The sequence below is a fragment of the Dermacentor silvarum genome, chromosome 1 (genome assembly GCF_013339745.2).
Source record: "Dermacentor silvarum isolate Dsil-2018 chromosome 1, BIME_Dsil_1.4, whole genome shotgun sequence".
Taxonomy (NCBI): Eukaryota; Metazoa; Arthropoda; class Arachnida; order Ixodida; family Ixodidae; genus Dermacentor; species Dermacentor silvarum.
In genome coordinates this window covers 85,852,995-85,879,852 of record NC_051154.1, presented here as the reverse complement: position 1 = coordinate 85,879,852, position 26,858 = coordinate 85,852,995, and the positions used below count along the sequence as shown (strand labels likewise).

General features: G+C 45.2%; 1 protein-coding gene across 3 annotated transcripts in view; it reads left to right on the top strand.

The window, feature by feature from the left end:
* Window positions 1–622: 622 nt before the first annotated feature.
* LOC119431788 (GATOR complex protein WDR59-like) overlaps window positions 623–26,858 on the top strand; it is a 110,891-nt gene continuing 84,655 nt past the window's right edge. For 2 of the 3 annotated variants that reach the window (XM_037699265.2, XM_037699260.2), the window contains exons 1-10: window positions 627–918; window positions 1,226–1,275; window positions 5,787–5,916; window positions 9,044–9,132; window positions 9,250–9,330; window positions 9,391–9,428; window positions 9,544–9,632; window positions 9,790–9,906; window positions 17,957–18,034; window positions 18,143–18,302. In XM_037699265.2, coding sequence (XP_037555193.1) covers window positions 736–918; window positions 1,226–1,275; window positions 5,787–5,916; window positions 9,044–9,132; window positions 9,250–9,330; window positions 9,391–9,428; window positions 9,544–9,632; window positions 9,790–9,906; window positions 17,957–18,034; window positions 18,143–18,302 — 1,015 coding nt within the window. In that variant the 5' untranslated portion in view covers window positions 627–735. Of the gene's footprint in view, window positions 919–1,225; window positions 1,276–5,786; window positions 5,917–9,043; window positions 9,133–9,249; window positions 9,331–9,390; window positions 9,429–9,543; window positions 9,633–9,789; window positions 9,907–17,956; window positions 18,035–18,142; window positions 18,303–26,858 lie in introns of all 3 variants that reach the window. The other variant, XM_049670580.1, reaches the window with a different exon arrangement.

Here is a 26,858-nt window from a genome sequence, read left to right as displayed (position 1 = left end):
CACAGCGGCAGCAACGATCGCTCAGCTAGATCGGCGAACTGACCGCTCAACACGCGATGGCGACAGCGCTTGCTAGTGTGCCAATCTTCTTCAGGCCCCGAGACACGCGATGACGACGGGACTTTCCGGTGTCACTCTTCTTTCTTACACTAACTTCATTCTCCTCAAGCACAGCAGTCAATTGAATGCAGTTTCACATCTGATGATAATCATTGGTTGTTATTGGCACGAGGGCCAGGTGTGTCCAAAGAGCGCCAAGGCAATGTTTCTGATCTCGTGTGTATTATGTGCGATCGGTATCTGCGCTGGTAGCTCGAAATTTCCTTGAGGAGGCAGGCGGGAACGATTGAAATGGGGGTGATGGGTTAGCAGGAGATGTGCTCTTTACTGCGCTTTGACTAGTGTGGGCCCTTTCCCGAGTTTGTACAAGCGGCGTACGATGTTTATTAAGATCGTGCAGGTGGGAATTGACCGCAGGCTTTGAAACGCTAACTCAGCCTTCATTTTCCTCATTAACACAACTCTCCAGCACGCACGTGACCCGGGAACTCCTCGTGACGGTACGCACGTGCTGGCAGGAGTACGCACGTGCTTGCACGAGCCACGCGCATAGGAGCTGGCGCCTTGGGGTTGCTTCGAGTGACAGGCCTTGTGGCAGTCTCCATTTGTCTGCGATCGACCTGTGAGCAACAGATCATTCGCATCCTCTGTCATATCGACCGCGAAGTGCCCATTATGCCAGTCTCAAAGCCACGACGCTCGAAATGCGCATTTGGCGAAATGCGCTGTCGGCGCGATGTGGTCGAGCAACCCCGTCGGCGCCGCGTCGGCGGCTCTTCCCCACAGCCGCTTCAGCCGCCGCCGAGCATGGCAGCAGTAAATTTGTCCTATGTTGTCTCGGAGCACAAGGATTTGCAGGTATTTTCTCATAATTGGTGCTGTTTTACATTTACACGCAGGTAGTTTCCTGTGATTTTGCTTGCCTCTCTATTTTTGCTGTCGAAAATAATGTATCTACACTGGACTCGCTTGGTTACTTATGTAAACATTGCAACCTCTGGACGCAGTACGAAAGTGTTGTCGTTACCTTAAAACACGAAGATAGCGCTTGCTCTCAAAGGAAACAATAACGCAGCTCATTACGACGATGTAGCTGTCAGCCAGACTGAGAATCAACTTGTCGAACAGCAGTAATGCCATTGGTAATGTGTTGGTTCCTTTGCAGGCTACTGCGATGGCCCTGGACTCTGACGGACAATACGCCGTTTTAGCAGGGTTAGTATCGATTACACATCATTTAGACGCTGGTTTACATGTGACATGAATTCGCGACTTGAGCAGGGAGTATGCCCGAAATTGGCTAATATGTGCACCATAAGATTTACTTGTATTAAAGTGTTCTTTTCCTTCACGTTAAACAGAAAGAAGAGAGAGAGAGCGACAATACAAAAAGGAAGGCCGCAATGATAACACTTGTTTGACTTTCCGGAAAAGTATCTTTTCTCTAGTTTACTTCGAGCACAGCCGCCTGGATCGGTGCGCGCGGGCCGCCGCGCGCGCGCCGCGCGCGCCGATCCAGGCGGCGGTGCTTCGAGGTCGCTGGTTCAAATCCCCACCGCGGGGTCCTCATCCCTATTGGGGCGGAAGAATGCCAAGATACTCGTCCCATGAAACACAAAACTTATAGAAAACTTCCTGAAATGACTTGAAAGGCGTGTAGGTATCTTCGTATATTTTGAAATGTTGAATAAGCATTTGTGGCAAGAGGTTGTCAAAAACGTTTTCAAAACGTCCACCTAGAAGAGCATATTTGGACATGGCGCTAATGAATTATTGTACATCGTATTTTAAGTTTTTTTTTAATTTGTAGAAAGGTTCAAGAAGATTAATTTGATTTTTAAAATGATGTATTGTCTCGATTCTCCACACAGAGAAAGTGCATGCATTTAAATGTGCTTAGCAAAATACAATTCCCAAATTGCATGAATATGCCACTCAGGAGGTGAAAAAAAAAAAAAAAAACGGCATGCAATTACGGCAGGCAAAGAAATTATGCATTTCCTATGGCAGGACGCAGTACCCAGGATCTCTGCAAGAGGGGGGGGAAGCAAGCACTTTGCATAATATGCAATATCCTTGCTTTAGAGAGAGGAATCCAACAGCAAATAAAATGACTAGTAATTATAATAATATAATGACAGCAAGGATGATGATGATGTTTATTTCTTCACTGTTTTACTCAAATTAATTTAAGAGTGAATGAATAAATACAAGAGATTGATAGAGTGTTTTTGTTAATCAGGCAAATTCGACCTCAAGCCATCTCCTGAATTACAATGACAATGTGAACAGAGCACTGAAGGTACACGTTGGACTGGTGGGGCTGGACGCGTTGGGGGGGGATAACTCGGTCTCAGGGGGGGGGGGTTTCAACACCCGAAACCCCCCCCCCCCCCGTCGGTGCGCCACTGGCAGGACGTGTCCACACGCAGAACAGAGCTCTTATGCCATTCTCCTTGTAGACATGAGTACAGGTTGTTCATTTGCTGACAATCCTTGTAGCATATATGTACCTGAGCGGAACAAAGTGATGGACCATAGCTGATATTGCATTACGCAATGCGTAGCTCAAAACCTGGGGCACGCAATTGTCAAGATAACAGAGTAACCTTCGTCTTCTCTTTTGTCTTGCGTGCCACGTTTTTGCTACACATTAGGTTTATATGTCTAATATTTAGTCTTTTTATGCAAAATCGGGCAGCTGTTCTTTTGCAGTCGCGTATGGCTTCAAGTACATGTAATAGTATTCAAGTGAAAGTATGAAATATGAAATTCATGTACATAGCTTCAAGTACATGACTCGTGCCTAACATACACACTGATGTGTACCTGCATTGAGCTGCATAACATGCTCCCACTATTAGCGTCGCGAAGTTGGAGTGGCGCCCTCTACCCGAGTGACGTCACAGCCAGGACGCCGCTCGCTCCGGCTTCCTCGCCTGCCACGCGTGCTCGTTCGTTTCGTGCATGCTCGGTGTATGGGGCATGCCAGCCGTACTTCCTGAATAATGTTTTGGCTTTCTGCTGTCTCGCCTAAAGTGCAGTCTCTTTTTCGAAACTGCGTGAATCATGAAAATTTGCTGCTTGGATATCGAAGCTATATAGAGTTGCAGGGGTGCGCCGTGTCTGTTCATAAATATTGCGTAAGAACAATGTCTGCAAATTCAGTATGAAAAATTTTAATTGTACGATGCTTTGCTCCAAACTTAACATTTCTTTAGTTCTTAGTTATGGCAGACATTTCGTTTTACACAGAACATCAATATTGGTATTTGGTGCCAACATTATATATAAATTAGTATGTTAGAATCGGATACTGCCTTTAAAGTGGGTGCTACAGTAATGCGTAAAAACAAGAGTTTGGCGCGCATGTCTCACGAAAAACAATTTGCTACTACCTTCACCTTTCTCCGAAATAGCCACCCAGAAAAAAGCAATCTACATGGGTGTTAACGAGTGCGCTTCATGCATGTATAGCAATAACCTGAAAGAAAAGGTTCGTAGTTAAGGTCAAGAGCCAAGAAATTACATGCCATGCAATGTTTCATAGTGGCCTGTAGTGGTCTACATGGACAATATTGTTACGAGGCATTGCGTATGAGCCTGCCAATAAAGGACTGCTGTGCTACGTGAAGAGGAAGAAGATGGGACATGCTGCGTGAGATGCTGTCAGCCATTCTCTGGTAGACTCCTCCCGCAACGGAAGCAACCGACAATCATTATGAAGTTATGACGAGGCGCACATTGTTCGCGAAACCCTTCCGTTCACTACAACGTCGAATTTAAACTATGAAAGAGGCCTTTAAAGCGCCAATTGGAATGGCTGTAACATACTCGGGGCACTAGAATGCAACTTCAGCTGCCTGGAAGACGCAGCCGAAGCTGCCTCTTCCAGGCAGCTTCGTCATGCAACATCGTCACGCAACTACCGTCTGCATGACGATGTCTCGAACCACAATGGTGTTTATTTATATGAACTGAGAACTATTCGCTGCGTCAGCCTATAAAAGACCCCCTCGTATACCAGCCTCATAAACAAAACACTATATATGCGAGCCTCATATGAATTCACTTGATTTTTGACCTCCTGTGAATGCTGATATTTTCTATGTATCCCATACCACTAAAGAATGAATCTTCGGCTTCTTGCTGGCTGCAGCCATAAGGTCTTAAAGACATATTTCGCCCAAAAAGTTGGGCCGAGCAGCTGTGTCAGTTTCGCCAAGTAGAACGGTCAGAACGATTTCCCAGGCAACAAGCGGCGCTTAGTTGTTGAACTGACTAGAGCGTGTAGCGCTGAAAAGAGAATAAATATTGTTCCATGCCTTCTTGTGAGCGGCAAACAGCTTAAAGCCTCAATTAGCTTTACTTAAAATTACCGCCGCTTAAAATTAACTGGTTAAGAACAGCTTAGTTTGAGAAGCAGTTCAAAAAGCAAATGGTACTGGTAGAATCTATACTGATCTGTTGTTCAGTCATCGTGCTACTGCCGAACGTTCTTGTGAATAAATGCGAAAATTCAATATTTTGCGAATGAACAGCTCGTCATGAGCAAAAAAGATTTAGTGGGTTAAAATCAAGATAAATGTTGTAGAAGTCCTATATAGCCAGTGTTTCTTACATGAATGTTGCACCACAGCAAGTATCGTCACTTAACTAGATTGTTCTATCCTATGTTTTTGTGGTAATGCTTTTATTATCCACGTCAGCTACCGCTGCAGAGTGTAGAACTGCGCATGAAAAACTCACACCGCTCCGGACTGACCTCTGTTGGCCAGCACTGTAACGTTGCCTTTGAGAAATATATTGTTCTATGTAAAATAAGCTCTTTCAATAAATTTTGATGAACCAAAACATCGCCAAGATATATTTGAGAGGACTGTCATAAGTGCAGCAGCATAAGGACCGAGAGCTAACAAGCGGAAACGTTGCAGAAGGCACCCGGACTCAGCCCAAACTGTAGCAGACAAGCGCCAATCCTTGCCATGACGTCATGCGAGTGGCGCTCGCAGCACCGCTTTTGTTCGTTTTCGGGGCTAATACCACAAATTCTGAAGATTTAGCATGGTCTAGTGGTTAAAGCGTCTGATTTGGAAACGTGATTTCATAAGTTCGAGTTCTGCGGTTGTGGGCTTTTTTTTTTTAATCATCACGTAAGTGGCTATTGGTGTTAGTTCTTATATAAATTGCGATTACTGATGTCAAATTTATTTCCAAACGGAAATAAAGGTCTAAAACAATTCTCAAAAACTTCCTTCAAGAAGTTTTCTAGACATCTAATAACATGGCGTTAGCACAGCTACAGAAGGTTTTCTAGAAGCGCACATCCAAACGTTTAAACTGAGACTTCCTTTAGACATTTTGTTTATCCATTAAAAGAAGTCTTTTAGATGTTCTTTAGGACCGCTATTTTGTAGCAAAGCTTTTCTGATGCTAATGCCTTTTCGCTTTTTTCGCGCTTGGTCAGTGGTCTGAGTGACGGTCCGCTCGCATTATTAACGGGATCAGCCAGCCATGAGCGGTGGATGATAAGACTAGCATAGAATAAAGCATAACGTATCGCTACAAAATACCGACCTAGCTCTTTCTGTGTTTCATGGGTCGTCACACATTTGTGCTCACTTGGCGAGCGCTGAAAAGGAAATCTTGAGCTTAAAGTGATCATTTTCACTGCATGGTTGTTGCTTGTCCAGAAACTTGTGACAAATCTTGCTTGACATCTGCAGGCGTCGATATATTGCTCTTGTGAACTTGGACTCACCTGATATCACTGTCAAAAAGAGTGTGCGCCAGAGCAAGTTTGAAGTAAGCACTGCAGAATGGAATCCACATCTTGCAGACACATTCTTGCTGGCTGTAAGTAACTGCATTTTTTCATGCTGCCATTTAAACAAGCAATATTTATACGCATATTGACACATGCTGAATATTATGTCTTCTGCTTGAGCCTTAAGTTTCCTGCGCAGTTATTTTAAGAGTGGTCACCAGCATAGGACATATCGGGTTAAAAAGTTGTCCACTTTCACATGGACTGAGAATAAATTATTACACTGCACTAGCCTCTGTCAGCGCTTCTTTTGCTGGGAGCTAGCCAGAATCTCATTTGCTATGTTTCATTTGCATGTCACTTGCGAAGGTAGCATGATTAATTTTCTTTCATGTTGAGCCTTTTTGTATTAATCACAAAACTTTTTATCTCTTAAGCCAAGCTAGTTAAATGTGTTGTAGCAGTTGTGCTTACAGCAGTGGCAGTTGTTCGAAAATTGATGCTGTATTACAAGTATTTATATTTCTGACCACATAACGCATACAGTTGCGAAAATCCAACTTAAACTTGATTTTTAGTTTTGTTTTTATAAAATACTGCTGGAAAAGAATACTTCAACCAAGAGTTAGGTGTTATGTTTCAGGAAAAAAATTTACATAATAAATTGAGATGTTGCTTTATGTTTCACAAATGCTGGAATAATCTCTAATCTAATCGCTAGCACTGCCTAATTGGTAAGGGTGTGTGAATAGTAATTTTTGAGGCTGAATCTAATACAAATCGAATAGTGCCAAAAGCAAATTAAATAGAATATGGAATATTTTTCCAATAGTTTTTTAATAATGAACAGCCTTTTTGACCATTATAAAAACCATTGTTGGCTTCCCAGTATTCGTTAAATTATCAGGTTTCTCTCATTACACTGCCCATCATGAAGCACACCTAATGAAAAGCTTGAATGGAGCATAATTAACAAATGAGCAGGATTTTTTGGAGCATGCGTGGTCGAGAATTAGTAGAATGCATGTTTAAAAGGCAGTCTTGTCAGCCTGTTAGCATCTATGTATACTTTCAAGAATGAAACGAACAGGCACATTCACTACAGCAATAGCAGAGCAAATAAAACATGTTTTCTCTGTTTGGAATGGCAGGTGGTGCCACTATAATAACAAATAATGGTGCAGTCGAGCGTATTCAGATTTAATCCCAAGAGAACACACAGTTGCAGCATCGATGAATAGTACCACACAATACCCATTGTTAAATGTCATGTCTGAGCGAAATTTCAGTGCGAATAATTGTGGTATAGCTGTAAAGCCCGGCCCACATTCAGCGTGTATACCGGCATCTCCTGCCACCTTGCCATTGCGTCTCTCGGCGTCGTTGCATTAACGGCGCCGGAGAGGTCACCCAGCCACATGAGACACACGCAAACAGCACCAGTCCAGTGTCGCACAATGTGACCAGACAGATTTAACCAGAAGCAGTGTGCAATGTCATTCCAGTGAACTATGAGAAATGTTCCCGATTAAGGTTTTTATGCCCTGTTTATAGTTCTACGGCACACACGCACACACACACACAAAAACATTCACGGCAGCGCGCTCGAAGGTACGAGCGGCTGCTTTCTCAGATGGCGCCGCCTCGCCGACGAGACACTGGCGTCCCATGGTGGCACGCACGCAAACTGGTTGCTGCGGAAGTCGCTTGCAAAAGTTGCCAGCAGCGCAGCCGTGGCCATGCGTTGATTGGTCTGTGCTCATCGAGCCGCTTCTGGCGCCGGCGGCGAGATCTCTGGTGTGTCTTGAACACGACGTTTCGGCTTGGCGCCTTCCTCAGCATCGACGCTGGGCAACGCCGGGTGAGGAAATGCCAGAAAATGCGGGGAAAACGCTGAATGTGGTCTGGCCTTAAACGTCTGGCTCATTTAGGTACACACCATGCTCTACGTAACTTCCCATTCTTTATGTCCGCGTGTGGCGGGAGCAAAATTTGCTTGATTTTTGCTTCAGTTTCATGTTCGATTGTGCGCAGCTTGCAATGTAAAATATTCAAAAACTGTTTCAAAAATATTGTAATTTGCGAATAGTGACTATTCAAATACGACATTATCTTATTCGCTATTCAAAAGTTTCAAATATTTGCGCACCCCTAATAAATGACCATGAAGGAGTATGGAACATGGGGGTCGTGAATGAATTCCTGCAGCCTGGGCATGCAGCTGCACATCGCTAGTTAAGAGCTGCACTTCGGCTTGTGTGTATAACCACTACTGTGCATGTTGTAGATTCAGGTTGTATGACAAGGATACCAGAATTTTTTTTTTTTTTTTTGATTCCATATTCCATAAACACGTCACTGATTGTACATTCACATAGTGTCATGACATACATCTAATATTTGTAGCAGTGATGTTTTCTGTCCTCACCTAAACATACTTTTTGTCACATTGCTAATATATCAAAATAGAAAGATAAATATAGTCCTTGTGATACAGAACTCTATACATCTTCGAAACTGTACACTAAAGGCTTAGAAAGCATTTATTGACTGGTTGGAGAGAGAGAAAGAAAAAGTTCCTTAAAGAAATGCAGAGAAGTCTGTGTGCATATATGGAAGTGCCTACATGCTACTCTGCATAGGGAAGGGGGTCAGAAACTTTCTCCTAGGAAGAGGCAGGTGACAAAAAAAAGATGGCGCCGAGCCGTGCTCCCTCAAGGGCTGCAGAAGATAGCGTCAACCTTTCCCTTTCCTCACGAACCACTTACTACTACAAAAAAAGAAGGAAAAGCAAGAAAATATATTATCATGGTATGTACAAGTGAGACAAAGGTGATGTTATTGATGTAAATAGACTAAAGCTTGTTGATTAAGCCAATGTCTTGAAGGCATTAGAAAGGAAAATTTAAAACTTCATGTTGCCTTGAAGGAGAAGGCACGGGACCTAGTATGATTCCTAGATCTAGTGATGCTTGGGAAACAGGCCGCATTCTACTGCTTGGAATATGTAACCATCTGATGTCATGTGTGAATGTACAGTTACTATTGTGTGTACTTGGTTAGAGTTTTCTCCTTGTATGTTATTGTTTTTGTCAATGCAGTAAACTATAATACTTACCTTGAAAAAAGAAAAACGAAGTAAGGCGGAGATGTCAACGTAAACAGACAATTTTTTTTTGCCATGTTGATTAAAAAGCTTTCGCACCAACTTTTCAGTGCAATCAGAATGTGGAGCTTCTGACATGGTGCAATGGTGAGCTGCTGTCAAAGCACACCATATTAAAGGCTCATACAAGGGCTATTAGGTAAGCACTTGTGTTTCCATGTTTCGAGTCACCAGTATTTGCAGCGCACATGCCGATGCCTTGCACACTTATGTGGAGCATTCCCACGAGGCCATAACCATGTCACACTTCTTTCAGTGACATCAACTGGTCACCATTTGATGAAAATCTTTTGGCATCTTCGTCATATGACACATATGTCCACATCTGGGATAGCAGGTTGGACAGTTTTTTTTCTGCATTATTTGCAGATTCATTAAGTTCTGAATGTGCTTGCAGGGACCTGCGGAAGCCCTACTTATCCCTGTCTGCAGTCAGTAAGTTAAAAATTCATTTAAGGCTCCTGTCAGTCATATCAGGCTTGTTCAAAGTTTTACTGTTTTTGGTACTCTGAAAGCTGCCCACCTGTTTATGACAATTACACATTTTTAGCTGGCGCCAGCCAAGTGAAGTGGAACAAAGTTACACAGCATGTCCTGGCCACTTCTCATGATGGTGACGTCAGGATATGGGACACACGAGTATGTACTTCTTTAATTGGTATTTTCCTCCTGTGACCATTTTAGTGCTTATTTGTTGAGACACATGGTCATGTCTTGTGTGCTGCTTGTATGCTGAAGCATTTATATCTACTAAATTTTGTTGCAAGCCAGTTAAAAATTGTGCTTCTGTTTTCAGAAAAGTGGCACTCCTGTACAGTATATTGCTGCTCACTCATCAAAAATTTACGGACTGGACTGGAGTCCAGCAAGTGAGCACCAGTTGGCAACTTCTAGTCAAGATGGAACTGTTAAGGTTGTACTTTAAGTCTTTGTAATTCTTATCAGTACGTCAATATGTGAATTGCCTTTAGAGAGGATATAAAAGTTTATAGGGTTTTGATGGCCATTTCAGAGATGATGCTAGCAGAGCAATGCAAAGTTTGTTGGGTGTGTTGCTTAACTTGTGCCCGTATGGTCGCTTACTTACCCACTTAGCACTTAGTGGGTAAGTTACCCACTTAGCAGTTGCTCCAGTTAGGAACAATTTCTCAAATTTAGGGCACTGCAAAGAAATGCCGATAATGTGTACAAATGTGTGATGAGCTTTATAATTTCTCTGGACCACCTGCACTCTAGGGTCTGTTAGTGGTATTCTGCCTGAGTATCCTACCGCTGAAAGCATTCTCCCAGAGAGGCCAGAATTTTTACTGCTCATCCTACAGTAGGCTTTCTCCTTCCTAACACGTTTTGTTGTAATCATTACAGTATGTGCAACCCCTTCTGTTACTTGCAAGATTCATTAAAATGAAATGTGGCCTGCGATTTGACTCCTCTTTGTACCTCAAATTTGCAAATAGATGCTGTTATTGGTTTTGCCTGTAGGTCATTAACAAGCTGCTCAGCAGGAAGTGCTTCTGTCTTCGCCTCCCTTTGAATAGCCAGCTGTCATTTTCATCAAGAGGTGGTTAGAGAGAATCGAAACTGACCCCCCAAAAAAGCTTTGTCTACCATTTGAGTGATGCATAGTGATGCATGCACATTGAATCATTTGACGGAGGAATATATCTTTTTCAGGTGCCACTTTATTGTCTGTTACAAATATATTTTTTAGATAGCTTTAATTAGCACCTTTTGTTACAGACAGCAGCTAAGTAATATAAAACTTTGAATTTTTGGGTTCGACGCTCTCGACGCTCTTGGGTTCAATGGACGTTGACCTGCTGCCACCACGGATCCATCGGTTTCGCTTGACGCTGATGACTTTCCAGTACCAAGTACTTTACGTACCGGGGAAGCTGTTGGCAACTGCCGATACAATTTCACGCGCACCGCTGGATTCCTCTCCATCCAACCGGGTGAATCAAGTAGAGCTCTTTGCCCAAGAGGTCATCCGCTCCTTCCCAGACATCGTCTCGTCGCAGCTCGAGCACCTGCGCCAGGCCCAAGCCAGCGACGACGAGTGCAGTCTGCTGCTTCAGTACTGCGCCAACGGCTGGCCTCGGCAGTCCCACTTGCCTCTCCACGTGAAGAAGTACTGGCAGTACCAAGGGAACCTCAGCGTCTACGAGGGACTGCTTCTCAAAGGGTCCCACATAGTCGTGCCGTCCGCCCTTCAGCGCCGCACGCTCGAGCTCCTTCATAACGGGCATCAAGGCATCAACCGATGCAAAGCTCTGGCTCGGGAATCAGTCTGGTGGCCGTGCATCAACAACCAGATAGACACACTGGTGTCTAACTGCCCCACGTGCGCCGAAACCAGGGTGCAGCGCTTGGAACCCATGCTGCCGTCAACCACTCCAACTCGGCCCTGGGAAGAGGTGGGCGTCAATCTTTTTCATCTGAACAGCCAGGACTACGTCCTTCTGGTGGATTACCATTCACGCTTCCCGGAAGTCATCAGCCTGCGCTCGACGACAGCATCTGCTGTCATCAACGTCATCAAGAGCATCTTCGCACGCCACGGGATCCCGAGACTGGTGCGCAGCGATAAGGTCCTCAGTTTGCTGCAAGAGAGTTCTCTGCCTTCGCCGAGTCCTACAGTTTCCGCCACGTCACTAGCAGCCCCCATTTTCCACAGTCGAACAGGGAGGTTGAATGGATGGTGAGGACAGTCAAGGACCTGCTGCGGAAGGCGGGTGATCCCTACCTGGCGCTTCTGGCATACTGGGACACCCCTGGAATAAACGGAGTGAGCCCTGCTCAGCTGCTCATGGGCAGGCGCCTACAGACCTGGGTACCGAAGACATCACACCAGCTGGAGCCAGCCTGGTCCCCGTCGGTCCCATTCATGCGGCATGACCAAGACAACCGGAGGCGCCAAGCATCCAACTTCAACAGAAAGCACGTGGTTCACTCACTGCTGCCTCTTCAGGCCGGCGAGCGGGTCTGGGTATGGGACGTCTACTCCCTTGCGATCGTCATCCGGCCAGCTCAACGCCCCCGCTCCTACGTGGTGGAGACTCCGACGGGTGTACTCCAGCGCAACCGGATGCACCTGGTACCAACGACGGGAAGTCCTGCAGAATGCGCTACCAGCCCACCTGAAACTCCCACGGCGGCGCAGACCGCCATGTTCACAACAACGCCTAGAACTGATCGAGCAGCCCAAGACCAGAGAAACGCATCACCTCGGGAAAGCACCTCCACTGCAGAGGCACCCCGCGATTCTATTTTACGCCACGCAAAGTTCGGAAGAAAGATCCGCAGGCCGACAAGGCTCGACCTATGAACGTTTTCCTTTGGAGTAAGAGTTCCTCTGTTTTGTTGTTTGGTTCTACCGAAGAGAGGATGTAGTGTACGGCAGTACCGCTGGATGGCAGCACAGCATCCACGACTATATAAGGGCTGAATAAATCCTGTTGGGCACTTGCCCGCCCGGAGAGTCGGCTGCTGTGTCATTCACTCGCTAGACAATGCAGCATCTCATTTTACATTGTGTATACTGTGGGGATCGAGGGGCCTTCCCACACCTCGTCCCCCAGCTCGTGCGTGGCGCTTAGCTCGATCTCCGGGAACCGCCGCCGTAACGGCAACATGGTGGACATGGCTAGCACGCCGGACCTACTTTCCCGCGCAAACCGTGCCTCTCCCCCGGGATTGGACTTGCCCCGCAAGAACACGTCACCGGGACGCGCCCTGATTGGCCTCCCGCGCCGCGGCTCCCGGGCACCCTCTCCACCCGAGCTCTCATCCCCTGAGCGCTTCCTCGCCGCGGCAGATGCTCACAGGCCTGCAACGAGGTGGTTACGTGAGACCTTTGTTCTCGCAACTCCTCGTTCTCCCGCTTGGCGGACCGCTGCCCATTTAGCCCTAGCGCAGCGGGCGCACGTACTCGATCGGTCTTGCGGTGAGCCTTGGCCTGTAAGCGCCGTGACTGTCGCACTGTGCTGTATCTTGGTTGAATAAACCCATGTTTGTTGGCGATCTGACTCCCGAGCCTTCCTCTGCGCCGTGTCGGAGAGTCGACGAACCCTGCCGTAGCGCCTTAGTGCGTTGCGGAGTGGAGGAGCGTCATGCCCTTTCCTGACCGTCGCTCGTAGGGTAAGCCTTGTGCAAACCCATCTCCACAATACTTTGGAGTGAAGAACCAGAAAAAGGAAGGAGGCAAATCTTGTGAAAGTGAGACTTAGCATAGAAGGCAGTGTAAAGCAGTACTTGTCATGTTTCACAGATGCTGCTCCCCTTAACTTGGCAATCTGTAGAAGTTAAAGGTACAGTGAACAACCAGTATTGTGGTGGTTGGCCACAGGTGTTGAAGCTACTTCAGCTGCATATCTATCGTGTTGCAGGCAGACTGCTTTATTGCCGGGACATAATGAGGGCTTGTGGGAGTGCTCAAAATAGTGGAATACTATTGCAGCATGGTGATTTCATAGAAGAGGCACAACGTACATATTGCAAATGGCGAGAGTAAGGCATAGTGCTCAAGCACAAAGTGAGTGTGACAATTTGCAAAGGATGCCAGAGAACTAAGTGGTTTGGTACTGCTAGGGAAAGTGCATAGAAGCAGAGAAGTAAGGAGCAGAAAGCTAAGGATTTAAAAGTGAGGCAACAGAAGTATACATTATGAAGGTGTGTGACCTTTTGGTGCATCATAAATACACGCAGAGAAAATGCCCGACGCACCATGCTGCAGTGAGGAAACGTGAGGCATTCCTGGGGCATTCAAGTGCTCCCCTCCACATTTAGTGCTGTCACAGTTGATAACCTGCAGACTCCTTGGACATAATAGGTCTACAAGTTCATCCCACTCCCTAATACATTGCATGCATGATAGCCAATTTTTGCACCATGGACGGAATCAGAATAAGATCTATGCAGTCGCCCGTCCTGTGTCCATCTCTTTGTGTCCTATGTTTTCGCACTGTTTTGTTATTCATAATGCATTTGTAACAAACTATTTCACCATGGTGGTTCTGTGAAATGTGTTTTAAGCCTGGTTGTTTTTTTAAGTGCTTGTGATTGTTAGGTGTAACCTTGGCATTTGCAGCTGTAGGACGTGGCACCTGAATGAAATATTATTCTATGCACTGAAACTTTCCGATTATGCACTAAAATCCTGTTCAGCTTCACAGAACACATGCAAGTTTTTTACGTAATACGTGACGAAAATGTTGTATTTTGAATGTAATGAAACCACACAAAGCCTCCTTTCTGTTAACTGCACTGCCCTGAAAGTGCTGTGCCCAACGATATAGGCATGCAAAATGGACTGAATAAGAGTCTCTAAGAGATGGTGCCACATTTCAACCAATGTGCGTGCATGTGTGGCAAGCACTGCCTGACATTTGACAGTAGCTACTCTTCTTGCATTTTGGGTTTCGTTGGACATGCAACTGCTAAGGTTTTAAGAAAATGTACATCTTAAAGGGATTAGACATATAGCATATTTTTGACTGCTATCTTGAGCAAGTCATAATATTTTTCTTATGTGCTAAGTTGGCTCATTAAGATCGATTATGCAATGTTTCAAATGCATATTCATTATGTAACAGTAGTGCTATGAAAAAATCTGTAGAGCATATTCAAAAATACCTGATGCAGTTTGTTAGAAGCTCCCCATTTCACGGCACTTCTTTTCAGTCTTCGAACAGAGCCTGGAAAATATATATTTTTTAAATTTTTATTACACAAATTTTTGCCCCTTAGACTGAAGTGCTCTCAAATACAGAGGCCTGCACGTTGGCTGTAAAGAAGCAAATAATGCATTTGATTGACTACCATTGCCAACAAATGATCACCTGCAGCTGTGAACATTTTTTATGCCAGAATATGGTTGACATGGTCTTTCTAGCCGACATTAGATGCCATGACCTCTAGCTTTCTTACAACCAATATGTGTTTTTTGTTTTTTTTTAAATGAAATATGTGCAACTTTGCTCCAGTAGTGCGAGCACATAGTGATGTCGTTTCATGTATTGTAGCTAAATGGTGTATGTGTAAGTGTCCCTAGAGACTATATTCACTTAATAGAAGAAAATGTTTTTACTTTCTTAGCATTTAAAGAATAGGATGTTGGTCACGAGCTCATTGAAATAAGAAAATTGTGCAGCACTTATTTGAAAGTGCACAGTATTACCCATTTTACAGAATGTTAATGATACACGCTGCTTTAGAACGCTAAATGGGGATGCGGAGCTAGTGCCAGAAATACGCATTTTTCTAATTTAGTTTTTTTTTTTTTCCCTGCTTCCTGTGTTATGTGTACTGCTTGAAAAAGTCGATGTTTAGTGCCTGTCAGTAATCATAAAGGTAATCTTTATTAAATGCTCCAAGCACCCAGGAAAGCACGGAGGAAATAACTCCTTTTTTTATTCTTTCGTTAATTGAAATGTAGAAATAATAAGTAATAGGAAAGTGAAAGTGGACAAAAATATAACTTGCTGCCTGTGGTTTAAAGGATGGGCCAGTTCTGCCGCCATTGCCATGAGTAGTGCTGGCTAATGCCCAGAGTCAGAAAATAGTGCACGTAAACGAATTCCCCAAAAAAGTGCACGGTGGGATAGTCGCCGTTATAGCTCAATTGGTAGATCATGTAGTGAAGACATTGTAGCGTAATTAAATACAAACACCAAGAAAAGGGGACCGGACATTACAAGTGCTGCCGTGATAATAGAGCATTGCATGCGTAATACGGAATGTGTGGGTTTGGCTCCCACCTGGGACAAGTTGTCTTTTTTTCCAGTTTCATTTCCCTTTTCGTCATTATTTCTACACTTCGTTTCTCTTTTTCTTCTTTTTTCTTTTTCTTTCTTTTTTTTAATGCAAAGGAACAGTTATTTCGCCTATGCTTTTCTTGGCTTCGTTGTCTGTTGGCTTCATAATCCACTAAGTAGTGAAAAGAATTCCCTTTGCACCTTGTATTATGGCTTATATCAGGTTCTGAGCACTCCAAAGTTTTTAACAGTGACATGTACACTTTATTTCATTCGCTACAGCAAACCTACAGCTAACAGAAGCACCTGCATGCTTGGTGCGCTATCATTCACTTCATTGCATTGAATTCTTTTTGCTGAAATGGCTAGCTTGTGCATTTATTATTGCACTTCTGATTTCAATGTTTTCTGATGCTGGAGGCACAATTTTAATTTTTGTTTCACTTTGCCGTTTCAGTTTGGTTATAAAAAATAAAATTTGTACTTTTCTTCATGTTTATTCTGAGTAAATGTGGCTGTAAGTAAGGCCACTGAACAAGGGACTAATATGAGCTCAAATGCAGCTGCTGCACTCTGAACAAAGGGAATTTGACTGTTCTGTTCTTTCACCTGAACTAGGATTGTTCGAACAGCAAAATTTCCTAATTTAGTCAAATGCAAATATTCAACAAAAAATAACTTTGAAATATTGAATCGAATACCGACCATTTTCTGATTTCGAAACTGAAATATAGAAATTGTGTGCAGGTCCATTTGATTAGAAAAAGCTTATTTACCTTATTTGATGCATATATGTTATGCCCGTCACAACTGGACTCTCGGTCAACTGAGGGGATTATAAATAATAAACAGCTACGCTTTGTTATCTTATGCACTATGACAATGACAGTAATGAATCATGGAAACAGGACATCATCAGGTGAATATACAGAATGCTGTGTTCATTGAGTGACCCAAGCGTGGTACTACAGTCCCGCACATTGCTTTAATAGGATACAAACAGTGAGGCTGCCCAGATAATAAATTGTTTTGCCTAAACCGAGAGAGATTCATAGACTGCCTAAAATAAAGGCTTTCTAATTGAATGATAAATCATTAAGCAGAAGCGTACAGCGTATGTTTGCTCAGGAGCTGGTGCCTCTGCACTACAACTGCGGCTCTCCTACAGGAGAATCTTAAGTCTCCACTTGCATCGGTCTTGCTTCCTCGCGACTCCAATAACTGTTTTATCCCTTATGTTCAGACAGAAATGAATATTCATCAAATTGGAATAGCAAATTTTCTAAACAAATACGAATCGCGGGATCAAATCCTGGCCACGGCGGCCGCAGTTCGATGGGCGCAAAATGCGAAAACACCCGTGTACTTAGATTTAGGGGCACATTAAAGAACCCCAGGTGGTCCATATTATTCCAGAGTCCCCCACTACGGCGTGCCTCATAATCAAATTGTGGTTTTGGCACATAAAACCACATATTTTTTTAATATCAAATACGAATTGAATAGCAAAAACTATTTGCTTCAAATTCTAAATTTCGAATATTTGCACCCCCTAGGTGAAACATATACAAAAATTCCACAGTCCCCGAGATACAAATACAATTAATTTTTGATGTCTTGAAAAAACCATTCCTCATGGTAGAACTGATTGTATCACGCCTAACGTCATTAATACTATATTGCATGTAAGGTGTAATTCAAAGCCTATGCCAAGTTTAAAAGTAAGGCTGGTACACCCCGTAAAAATCACCACATCATTTTTGATATGCTGAATTTGATTCCCAAACACTCTGATTTAAGTGCTGGAAACCTAATGTAGAGCCCATACTAGTGGTTTTGATATGCTGGATAGAGTGTTCAGTTGCGGATAGTTCAGCAAATCAATGATTAAATTAAATAATTACCATTCGAAATACCATTCGAAATAATGTTTACTCAATTATTGTTTCTCTGTTTTCTTCGTACCAATTTACTCTCTATGGCCAGAAATAAATGTGAACAAGTTCTTTAATTTTCTTTGATGTGGAATGGTGCTTGGGCTTCGCAGGGTTAAGTAGACAAGAGTGCAGAGCATTGTGTGCAGTAAGCTGTCACCATGTTATATGCAGCTCTGCTAGATTTGCATATCAAATGCTGTCTGTTCATAATGAAGATGTGTTTATGACTTTGTAATTTTTATTTCTGATTGGAAGTTTTACCTTATTATAGTTCTGGGATGTGACGAACCCGAAGAAAGTTGAATATACGCTTCAAGCAGGAGCACCTGTGTGGAGGGCGAGGTACTTGGTAAGGCAGGTTTCATGTTGTATTTGTTAACCTGTTGTGCAGTAGTTTGCACAGAATGTTCTCTCTACAAGTTAGTTTTTGTCATCTGACATGTGCATCTCATTATAGCCCTTTGGAGATGGCCTCGTCACAGCCTTGGTTACCAAGCTTCGGAAAGGAGATAAGAACCTGGTCATCTGGAGTAGCCTTCGTACAAGCATGCCAGTTCGAACATTTCTTACGCACTCTGATGTCGTGCTTGAATTTGGCTGGAGGCAGCTACGACACGGTCAGTAGATATTTTGGCTAATTTATTAGGTTAACAATGCATTCTCTAGCATTAGTTACTTTAGCTATTGAACAGCTATAGTTTTTTTAATGTAATTTTTTAGATATTTTATGTTTTAGCTGTTCTCTTGACCTGAAAGTTTTAATTTTGGGAAGATACACTATGCTTGTTATGATAATGAAAGCAGAATGAGGTTGTGGTTTAGCTGGGTCATTTAGGCAATTTTTATAAATTTTGTTTAGATGTGCCACAAGTCAGATAGTCTTGTTTAATGAGTTATAAATACACGAATACGCACTGCAGTAGCTTCATGGCTATGGCATTGCACTGCTGAGCTTGGGGTCGCAGGTTCAGTTTCTAATTTCCAAAAATATTTTTTTCGGCGTCTGTCTGAGCTGCTTTCATAAGTTGTACAACTCACACGCCAAGTATTCGGGCCAAGCCGTTCCGTGATCATGAAAGGTCCTCATATTTTGCACATAGTTTCTGACTGCACGTCTGTGCGGGCTGCTGGACAATGGCGTCGATCGTAATAGCACTTCCAGCGAGCCCACGATGTGACCAGGGAGCTAAAACTCCCAGTCCCAATGTGGGAGTAGCCCGCTCTATGGGGCCTTGCGCCCCGTAGCCCGCAGGACTTTACAATAAAGTTATCCCATCCCATCCATCCTCACCTGTTGTGCGCGGGAAGTTCTCTTGCGTGCCTCGGCTCGTATATTGCTCAACAACATCTCTCATGCCAGTGTCCAGCATTTACTGGCGTGTCTAGATTGAATGATCCTATCAATTTTGTCAGTTGTCCATACACAACTGTGTATGGTGTCGTCTATGCAGAACTCTGAAATTAAGTGTTGACGGCATATGTGGCTGCTTGTAGGTGCTGGTCCCAGTCAGCTTCACCCAGTTTATTGTTTTTACAGTATGGGGACAACCGAGCTTGGATGGTCTGATTTGACCTTTCGATTAGACCATTGGCTTGCGGATGGTAGGCCGATGCAAAGTGGTGCTCGACTCCTGCCATAGAGAGATAAGTCTGGAGCTCGCAGCTTTGGAAAGTGATTGCCCTATCCGAGATCAGCTTTCTTGGTAAACCGTGCCTCCATTCGAATCAGTGCTGCAGGTAACTGACGACGAAGCTGGCAGCGAGAGAAGGTGCGGCAGAAAGCTTCACGAATTTCGACAAGTAGTCTACAGCAACTAGGATGTACCGGTTGCTAGCTGCTGTGGTAGGGAGTGGGCCAATGTGGTTGATACCAACGGGGTAGAAAACAGCCTCTGGCAGTGGAATTGGTGTGAGGAGACCAGGCTGGCACCCTGTTATTCAGTTGTGCTGCTGGCACATCTCGCACCTCACCACGTATGAGCGCGCACTCTTTTCCATTCCTACCAGAAGTGTTCTTGAGCTTTCCTCAGCATGGCTCATTGGCCAGCGTGCCTTCCTTCCGGCGTGTCGTAATATCTGGGAGCGCAGAGGGGCGGGAAGGACCAGGGTTCTTTTTTTCGTTTCGACGATTCTTTTGCCAGTAGCAACGTTGGGCCTTGGAGATGTCTTGCTGGGTAAATACAGTTCAACCTGCTTATAACGAACCTCCATATAACGAAGACCTGGATATAACGAAGTTTTTCTATTCCCCGTCGTTACTCTATAGAAGCACATGTATTTGAGACCTCTACGTAACGAAGTGGCAGCGAGAGACCCCCTCGATATAACAAATTTTCCCCTCCGCCAACCTAGAGATTTTGCCCCAAATTTTGTCATTTTTGCGCGAGCAGCAACCGGAAGCACCTTCTCCGCCACGACGGAATGCGAAGCGAGCGCACGTGTGCGTGCGAGGCGGGCTTGCATCCCTCGACCATGTGATCTTGCCGCCGCGGGCGTGACCTTTCCCCCTCCCTTCATTCAAACCTGATCCTGCCGTTTGCTGCAGCTGGCCCAGCCCGCAAATTCGGCACTCTCTTCTTTTCCAGTTTATGTTGCCGACGCGCTGGTACACGCTGTGACACATCACACACTATGAGCGCGAACACGTGCTGTCAAACGCTGGCAGCATGTGGAAGCGCCGCTGGAGAAGTGAGCGAAGTGACCTTCGTGCTGTTGTCTATCGCTTCAACGCAAACTGAGCGCCGAGAACACACAGCACGCACAAAGCTACGTGCCACCGACGCACCTACTCTGCTAGACTCTGCCCCAACGCAGATCGCTTTCAAGATATGGCCCACGTGATGCGGCAACGCGCGATCGCTTTCAAGTACGCAGTTGATGCCAGAGTACAGTAACACGCCGCCCCACTATCCCTCGCTCCCTCGCTGGTGCCTCGAGCGCAACGGAAGAAGGCGCGCTTCCTCTCTGCTTTTCTTGCGCACGCGAGATTTAGACGCGGTCGTCGGCTCCCCTCGCACGTTTTCACTCGCACATACAGCATACGGCGCGCGGCGACTGCGTTATCGCCCTTGGACTTCATACGGAATATCTATGAGCCAAAACCAATTTTAGGGCCACAACGCGTCATAGACACCATCTTATATAGCAAATACGAATCTCAAGGGCCATACTTTTGCTGGCGAAAACCGAAAATACGTCATAGTTGTCGCCCCCGGCACTTTGGGCGGCCAATGCCATCATCAAGCCACCAAGCCAAGCGACATGAAAAGTCAAAATGGCCGCTCGGGCCGGCGCGGGGTGGAGTTCGCAGCGTATGATGCAGGAACGGTCCCACAGTTGCGACGCAACAGCGGGGTTACCAATACATTGGGTTCTATGGGAGCTGTGCCGGGACCGGCCGAAAAGACGTAACAGCCAGGAAAACGCAGCCCCCGGGAACGTAACAGCGGGGTTCTACTTAACACTATACGACGCTACGACGCCATCGTGACGCTCGCTCTTCGTTTCCGATGCCTCGCGCTTGTGCGAAATGACATGCGTCCACGCATCCGGTACCTGGTGTGACATTCCAAGGATGAGTGCTTCGACGAAAACGGAAAACGGGTGCACGTTACAATTTAGGGCGCGTTAGAATCGAGTAAATACGGTAAGCGTTTCTTTTTCGAATTTTCGTGACGAACCTGCATATAATGAAATCCTCTTTATAACGAAGTTTTTCGGGAATTTGTCAATTTTGTTACATCCATGTTTGTTACATCCAGGTTTCGGAAAAGAGTGTCAGCAATGTGGTTCAGAGCACCGATGCGATGTCGCACGTTGTAGGTGTACTCTTGAAAGCGAATGATCCACCATGCGAAATTGTGCTTTAGGATCTGTTTCGAAAACATCCAGGCAGTGGCTGAATTATCTGTCACAATTGTGAACTTGCATCCGAACAGATAATGTCTGATCTTGTCGTCGACACTCCAGACCACCGCTAGACACTCGAGCTCGTTAGAGTGGTAACGACACACAGTGTCTGATAGTTCTCAGCTAGCGTAAGCGACGATGTGTTCCATTCCATGCGAGTCACGGCCCTAAGGCCAACCTGGCTGGCATCGGTATGGACCTCTGTTGTCCATTCTTTATTGAAATGACTTAACACCGGGCAGACAGTCAGCTGGTGCTTCAAGATTTGAAATGCATTTACCTGGTGCTGGCCCCATTCAAAAACTGCTCCTTTCTTAAGGAGGTCTCTTAGGGGAGCTGGTGTTGATGCGAAATTTGAAACAAGCTTTCGTAAGTAAGAAGCGATCCCAAGAAATGACTGGAGTGGTTTCATGCATGTCGGTGTCGGATAGTTCGATACAGCTTCTACTCTCCCTAGAAGCGGTTGGATGCCATGGTCAGAAATGTTGTAACCCAAGTAACAGATAGAAGTAAGTCGAAATTGACATTTCTTGCGGTTTAGTCTGAAGCCAGAATCATACAGCCTTTCTAAAACAGCATCTAGATTCCGCAGATGTTCTTTCTCTGTTGTGCCCATGACTAGAATATCATCAAGGTATATGACGCAGGCTTGATTTTTTAGCAGATAGACCTAGCACGTGTTCAGTGCGCATTGAAAAGTGCTTAGAACCATGCACAACTCAAAAGGCATACAATTAAATTCGTACAGTGCCGAAGGAGTATGGAAGGCTGTTTTGAACTTGTCTCCTTCTGCAACATTTATCTGCCAATATCTAGCACGCAGATAAAGAGACGAAAAATATCTAGACTTTCATACTGTGTCGATTGTGTGATCAGGGCAGTGGGTAAGAGTCGGGTATCGTATGCTTGTTCAGCTCTCGATAGTCGACACAAAACCGGAGAGTACCGTTCTTTTTCCAAATGACTACAACAGGTGCCACCCAAGGGCTACGAGATGGCCTGAGAAGGCCACTGCTAGCTCTACCACTAGGCCAAAATTATAAACTCGTTCGTTTATAATTGCATGCTCCCGTTCTGCGTAGCGCCGTAATGGTACACATACTGGCGGGTGACTGTGTATTGGAATGTGATGGAGAAGCACGCAAGTTCCGGATAATTCAGCAATAGTGTCAGCGAAAAGCTCATTGTGCCGTTCTAGAACGGAGGAGAGTGTCCGCACAGAAGGCTCACCTTCACAGCGCTGAGTCAGTAAGGTTGGTTGTGTAGTTGAGGGGAGCTTGTTCTCAGCACGGGCTCATGGTAGGAGGCTCACCCGTAGGTTGCCTAGTAGATGGAGGGTAGATGGTAGGTGAGCAGAACTTGACTTGACCATCTTAAATAGCTAGCTGCACATCTAGTCAGTGTGATGAGGGCCAAGATGTGCTTGGTGCAGACTCTGTTGGGGCAGAACAGTAACACATGAGATACAGCAGAGATTAGCCAAACTCGTGTAGTGCTTTCTATGTTTGAACCAATTATGCTGCACCAAAATATGAACAAACATTCATATCATCTGTTACAAACAAATGACAATGTATCTCAGGACTAGCAAGCCAATACAGCGTATATCAAGCATATTTATTTCTGAACCCAGTGTTGTTTACCTTGTAGTAGCAGCAAAAGTCCACAGGATGGCCTTGTAGCAGGCAGTAGCTTCTCTTTAATGTGTGTAGTGTGTTGCTTTACACTGGTGCCGTCTTTTTTACTGGATGTCTGGAATAGAAATTTTGACTGCATCAGAAATTGAAAAACACAATTTGGCAATATGAAATGCAAAAAGCTGTGATGTACATATATATTGTAATGGTTTGTGACTGCAGAACACATGCAAATGTACACTGTTTGTTCTAGGGTGCTTCATCAGCATGCTAATTAAATATTGGTGCTGCCCATAAAATTTATGTCTGCCTAACTACAATGCGTGTCAACACCTTAAGTATTATTAGGATCACAAATGAGAACACTTTTGCACCCATTTATACACTAGAAGAGATCACACTGCTGGTTCCACAAGCAAAGGCATGAAAGACATAAAGCTATTAAAACTGATGCATTCTTTTTCTGCACGAACATGATGCACCGCTTCACTACTGCAAAATAAATGCCCTAAGGTAAACCAAACTGAACAGCAAGAACATTGGAACCAACAAGTACGAAATATGGAAGAATTATCATGCATGCAACTACTTAATACATTCAATTCAGTACTTTCACTTCAATTTGCCAAAGCGTTATTCGGTTTCGTGGTCGAATAAGTTTTCAGCGGATACAAAAAAAAAAAAAGAAAGAAATATATATTGACCAGACTAATGAGGGGCGGTATTCTGTAAGAGTCCAATTATTGGACTGTCAATTTCGGCTGTCGCTGATTGGCTGCTGCTTCACGTGCAGGAAGGAGACTGGCTGGCGCCTTCCTGCACATGAAGCGACAGCCGAAATGGACAGTCCACTAATTGGACTCTTACAGAATACTGCCCCATGCTACTCAGCCACCTATAGCCACGGTTACAACAAGTTAAAAATGTGCACGTGTTCCGATATCGCTCTCTCTTTCATGATTGTGTGTATAACGATGGCCTCGCAACTAAAGGTTTATTCCAGAAACGGCAACGGAGGGTCCTGACTACCCATATGTAATACAGGATCTAGTTCGTTAACTTGTCTCCGCCTGTGAATTAACGAGACTGAATATTAAATAACGATTTAAGCAGCAGTGTTAAACAACTTACTGGTATTGCCATCCTCAGTCGCAGCAGAATCCGGCTCCTGTTTCGATGCATACTCGTTCCGCATGGCTCACGACCAAAACCTAGCTTTCGGGCTTACATCTCAGCTCGCAAACACGTAACTTCACCCCAAGTTAAATAACGCGAGGTGTCGAAGCGCAATAAAGTGGTTTTAGCACAAATAAGCAACCAGCATGAATCCGTGCTTGCCGTGTACCCAAAAATACTGGTAAAAATTTTAAATCCAGGTGAGAGGTCACGTGGGAGGTCGATGATGATGAACGTTATTTAGCGTTTATATAATGGCAAAAACAGTAGTGTTACTGCTCAACAGTACAATATATAATTAGGAATAATAATTTTGTACTCTTTGTCATAAAATAAAAACACCTCGATAAGTGTGGGAGTAAATTTGTCAGGTTGAAATTGCGCTTACTACGGCGCCTCTAGTGGGAGACTACGGCACTCACCGGGGCAACTTTTCGACGACGTACTACGCTTGGTTTATTAGCCACGCCCGGCGCGGTCGATTTTTTCGCTCTCTGTGGCCATTTGTTGAACTTGAGAGTGTGCGGGCTCTGACATGCACTGTCGCAATGAAGCGGTTTGAATTATCAGAATTTCATTGCATACTTATGACGAAGTCGGCAAACTTGGCAAGCTTGCGCTTACCGGAAGTTTTATTTCCAGAAGTCGGTCAGCCTGGATTTCTTACGCTTCACGGGAAGCAAAGGCTATGCGAGTCTCACAGTCCGTTAAAAGAGCCATCGCAATGTCATTGTCATGGGCTTTGACAATTTTTAAGATGAAGTCAAAAGGATCCATTACTTTCAAAGTAGTCGCCGGAGTCAGAGTGTCTAGCGGGTTGTCATTTTCCCTAGATGACGAGACGTTGGCAACTTGGCATCATGTCGACAACAGCAGCTGCAGCGCGGCCACTGTATCTTGAAAGCAATCTGCGCCGTGCACAACGTGCGCGCCTTCGCGGTCCTAATCTTCAAAGTGATCTGCGATGTGGGCAAAGTACAACTAGTGCCGGTAGAGTCGTGTGCACTGTGCTTTTGACGTTTAGTTCACGTTGAAACGAGCTACGGCACGAAGGTCAATTCTTTCGCTGCTACTTCCGCGCCTTCTCATTCCAGCGTGTTGACACCGAGTTTCCGTGGTCATTGAGCGAGATGTGTTCATGTTTACCTGTGCGCGTGTGACACCATGCTTGGTAATTTAGTTAGTAAGCGAATGTTTACAAGTTTATACGGCCGATAAAACTACGATGCTTAGTTTGTATAGGGGGTATGCACTGAACCTTGATTCGCGAGGCGGTGATAGCATCGCCGGGCAGCCGTGCCATGTTTACAGTCGTCGGTTCGTTCGTGCGTCACGGAAGTATTGGAGATCGCTAGCATCCAAGCCGTCGTGGGGAGTTTGCACACAGCAGTGTTTAGTGTGCGGAGCCATGAGTGCATGTTATTACGTAGAAACTACTTGAATTAGTGTATCTGCGTGCACGGAGAGACTATACGTGCCGCGATTGTACGCCAATGCAGCAGCGGCATAATGGTGAACTGCGCGGTGTCGCGTCTTTTATTGCGATAGCAATTATATGGACACTTCAACCGGATTTCTGCCGTCGCCGTCGCTGTGAGGTTCCGTATAGATAAAATCTTCGCCGCGCGCCGTATGCCCGAGCGGAAGCGTGCGGGGACGCACGCTATCATGGAGAGCGAACGCACTCAATCTCCCACGCGCAAGCAAGGAAGCGGAAAGCCAGCGCCGGAGGGAGCGGGGGGGGGGCACTTTTACTCTGCCAACAACCGCGCTCGTCGCTCGCCCGCACAGTCTCTTATCTCTCCCACGCGCAAGCAAGGAAGCAGGAAGCCAGCGCCGAAGGGAGCGGGGGGGGGGGGGGGGGGGGCGCGCACTTCTACTCTGCCAACAACCGCGCTCGTCGCTCGCCCGCACCGTCTCTTATCTCCACACGGCTCTGACCTTTATTCACTGTGCATTTGCCGCTCAGTTTCTGTTGAAGCGATAGACCGCACGTACCTTCGCCCGCTGCAGCGTATGGGCTTGCTACCAGCGTTTTGACAGGCGTTGTCTGCAGTCATTCAGTGTGATCTATTGATGTTTGTTTGTGCGCGCTCACACCACGCTTGTTCATTCAGTTAGTAATAGTCGGGCCACATTTTCCGACGCATGGTACACATGTAATGCTGCCCGGATCGGCAGTGCAGCGCTACAGGTGTGTCCCTTCGCACGCGCTGCCCACGGGACGCGCCTTCTCGTGGTCATCGAGTCTCTCTTCATGTCGGTCTACTTACGCCGCAGCACACCTGCTTACTTAATCAGCTCATGTTTACTACAATTCATATTGCTACCAAAGCCACTCACCTTACTTCGTATGACATTGCTGTGTTGCTATCGCATTCATTGCTTCGCCCTTAGGGCGAAACTGTGACATTTTTTTTTTGAGAAGCCACGGTGCAAGCGACTTTTCAT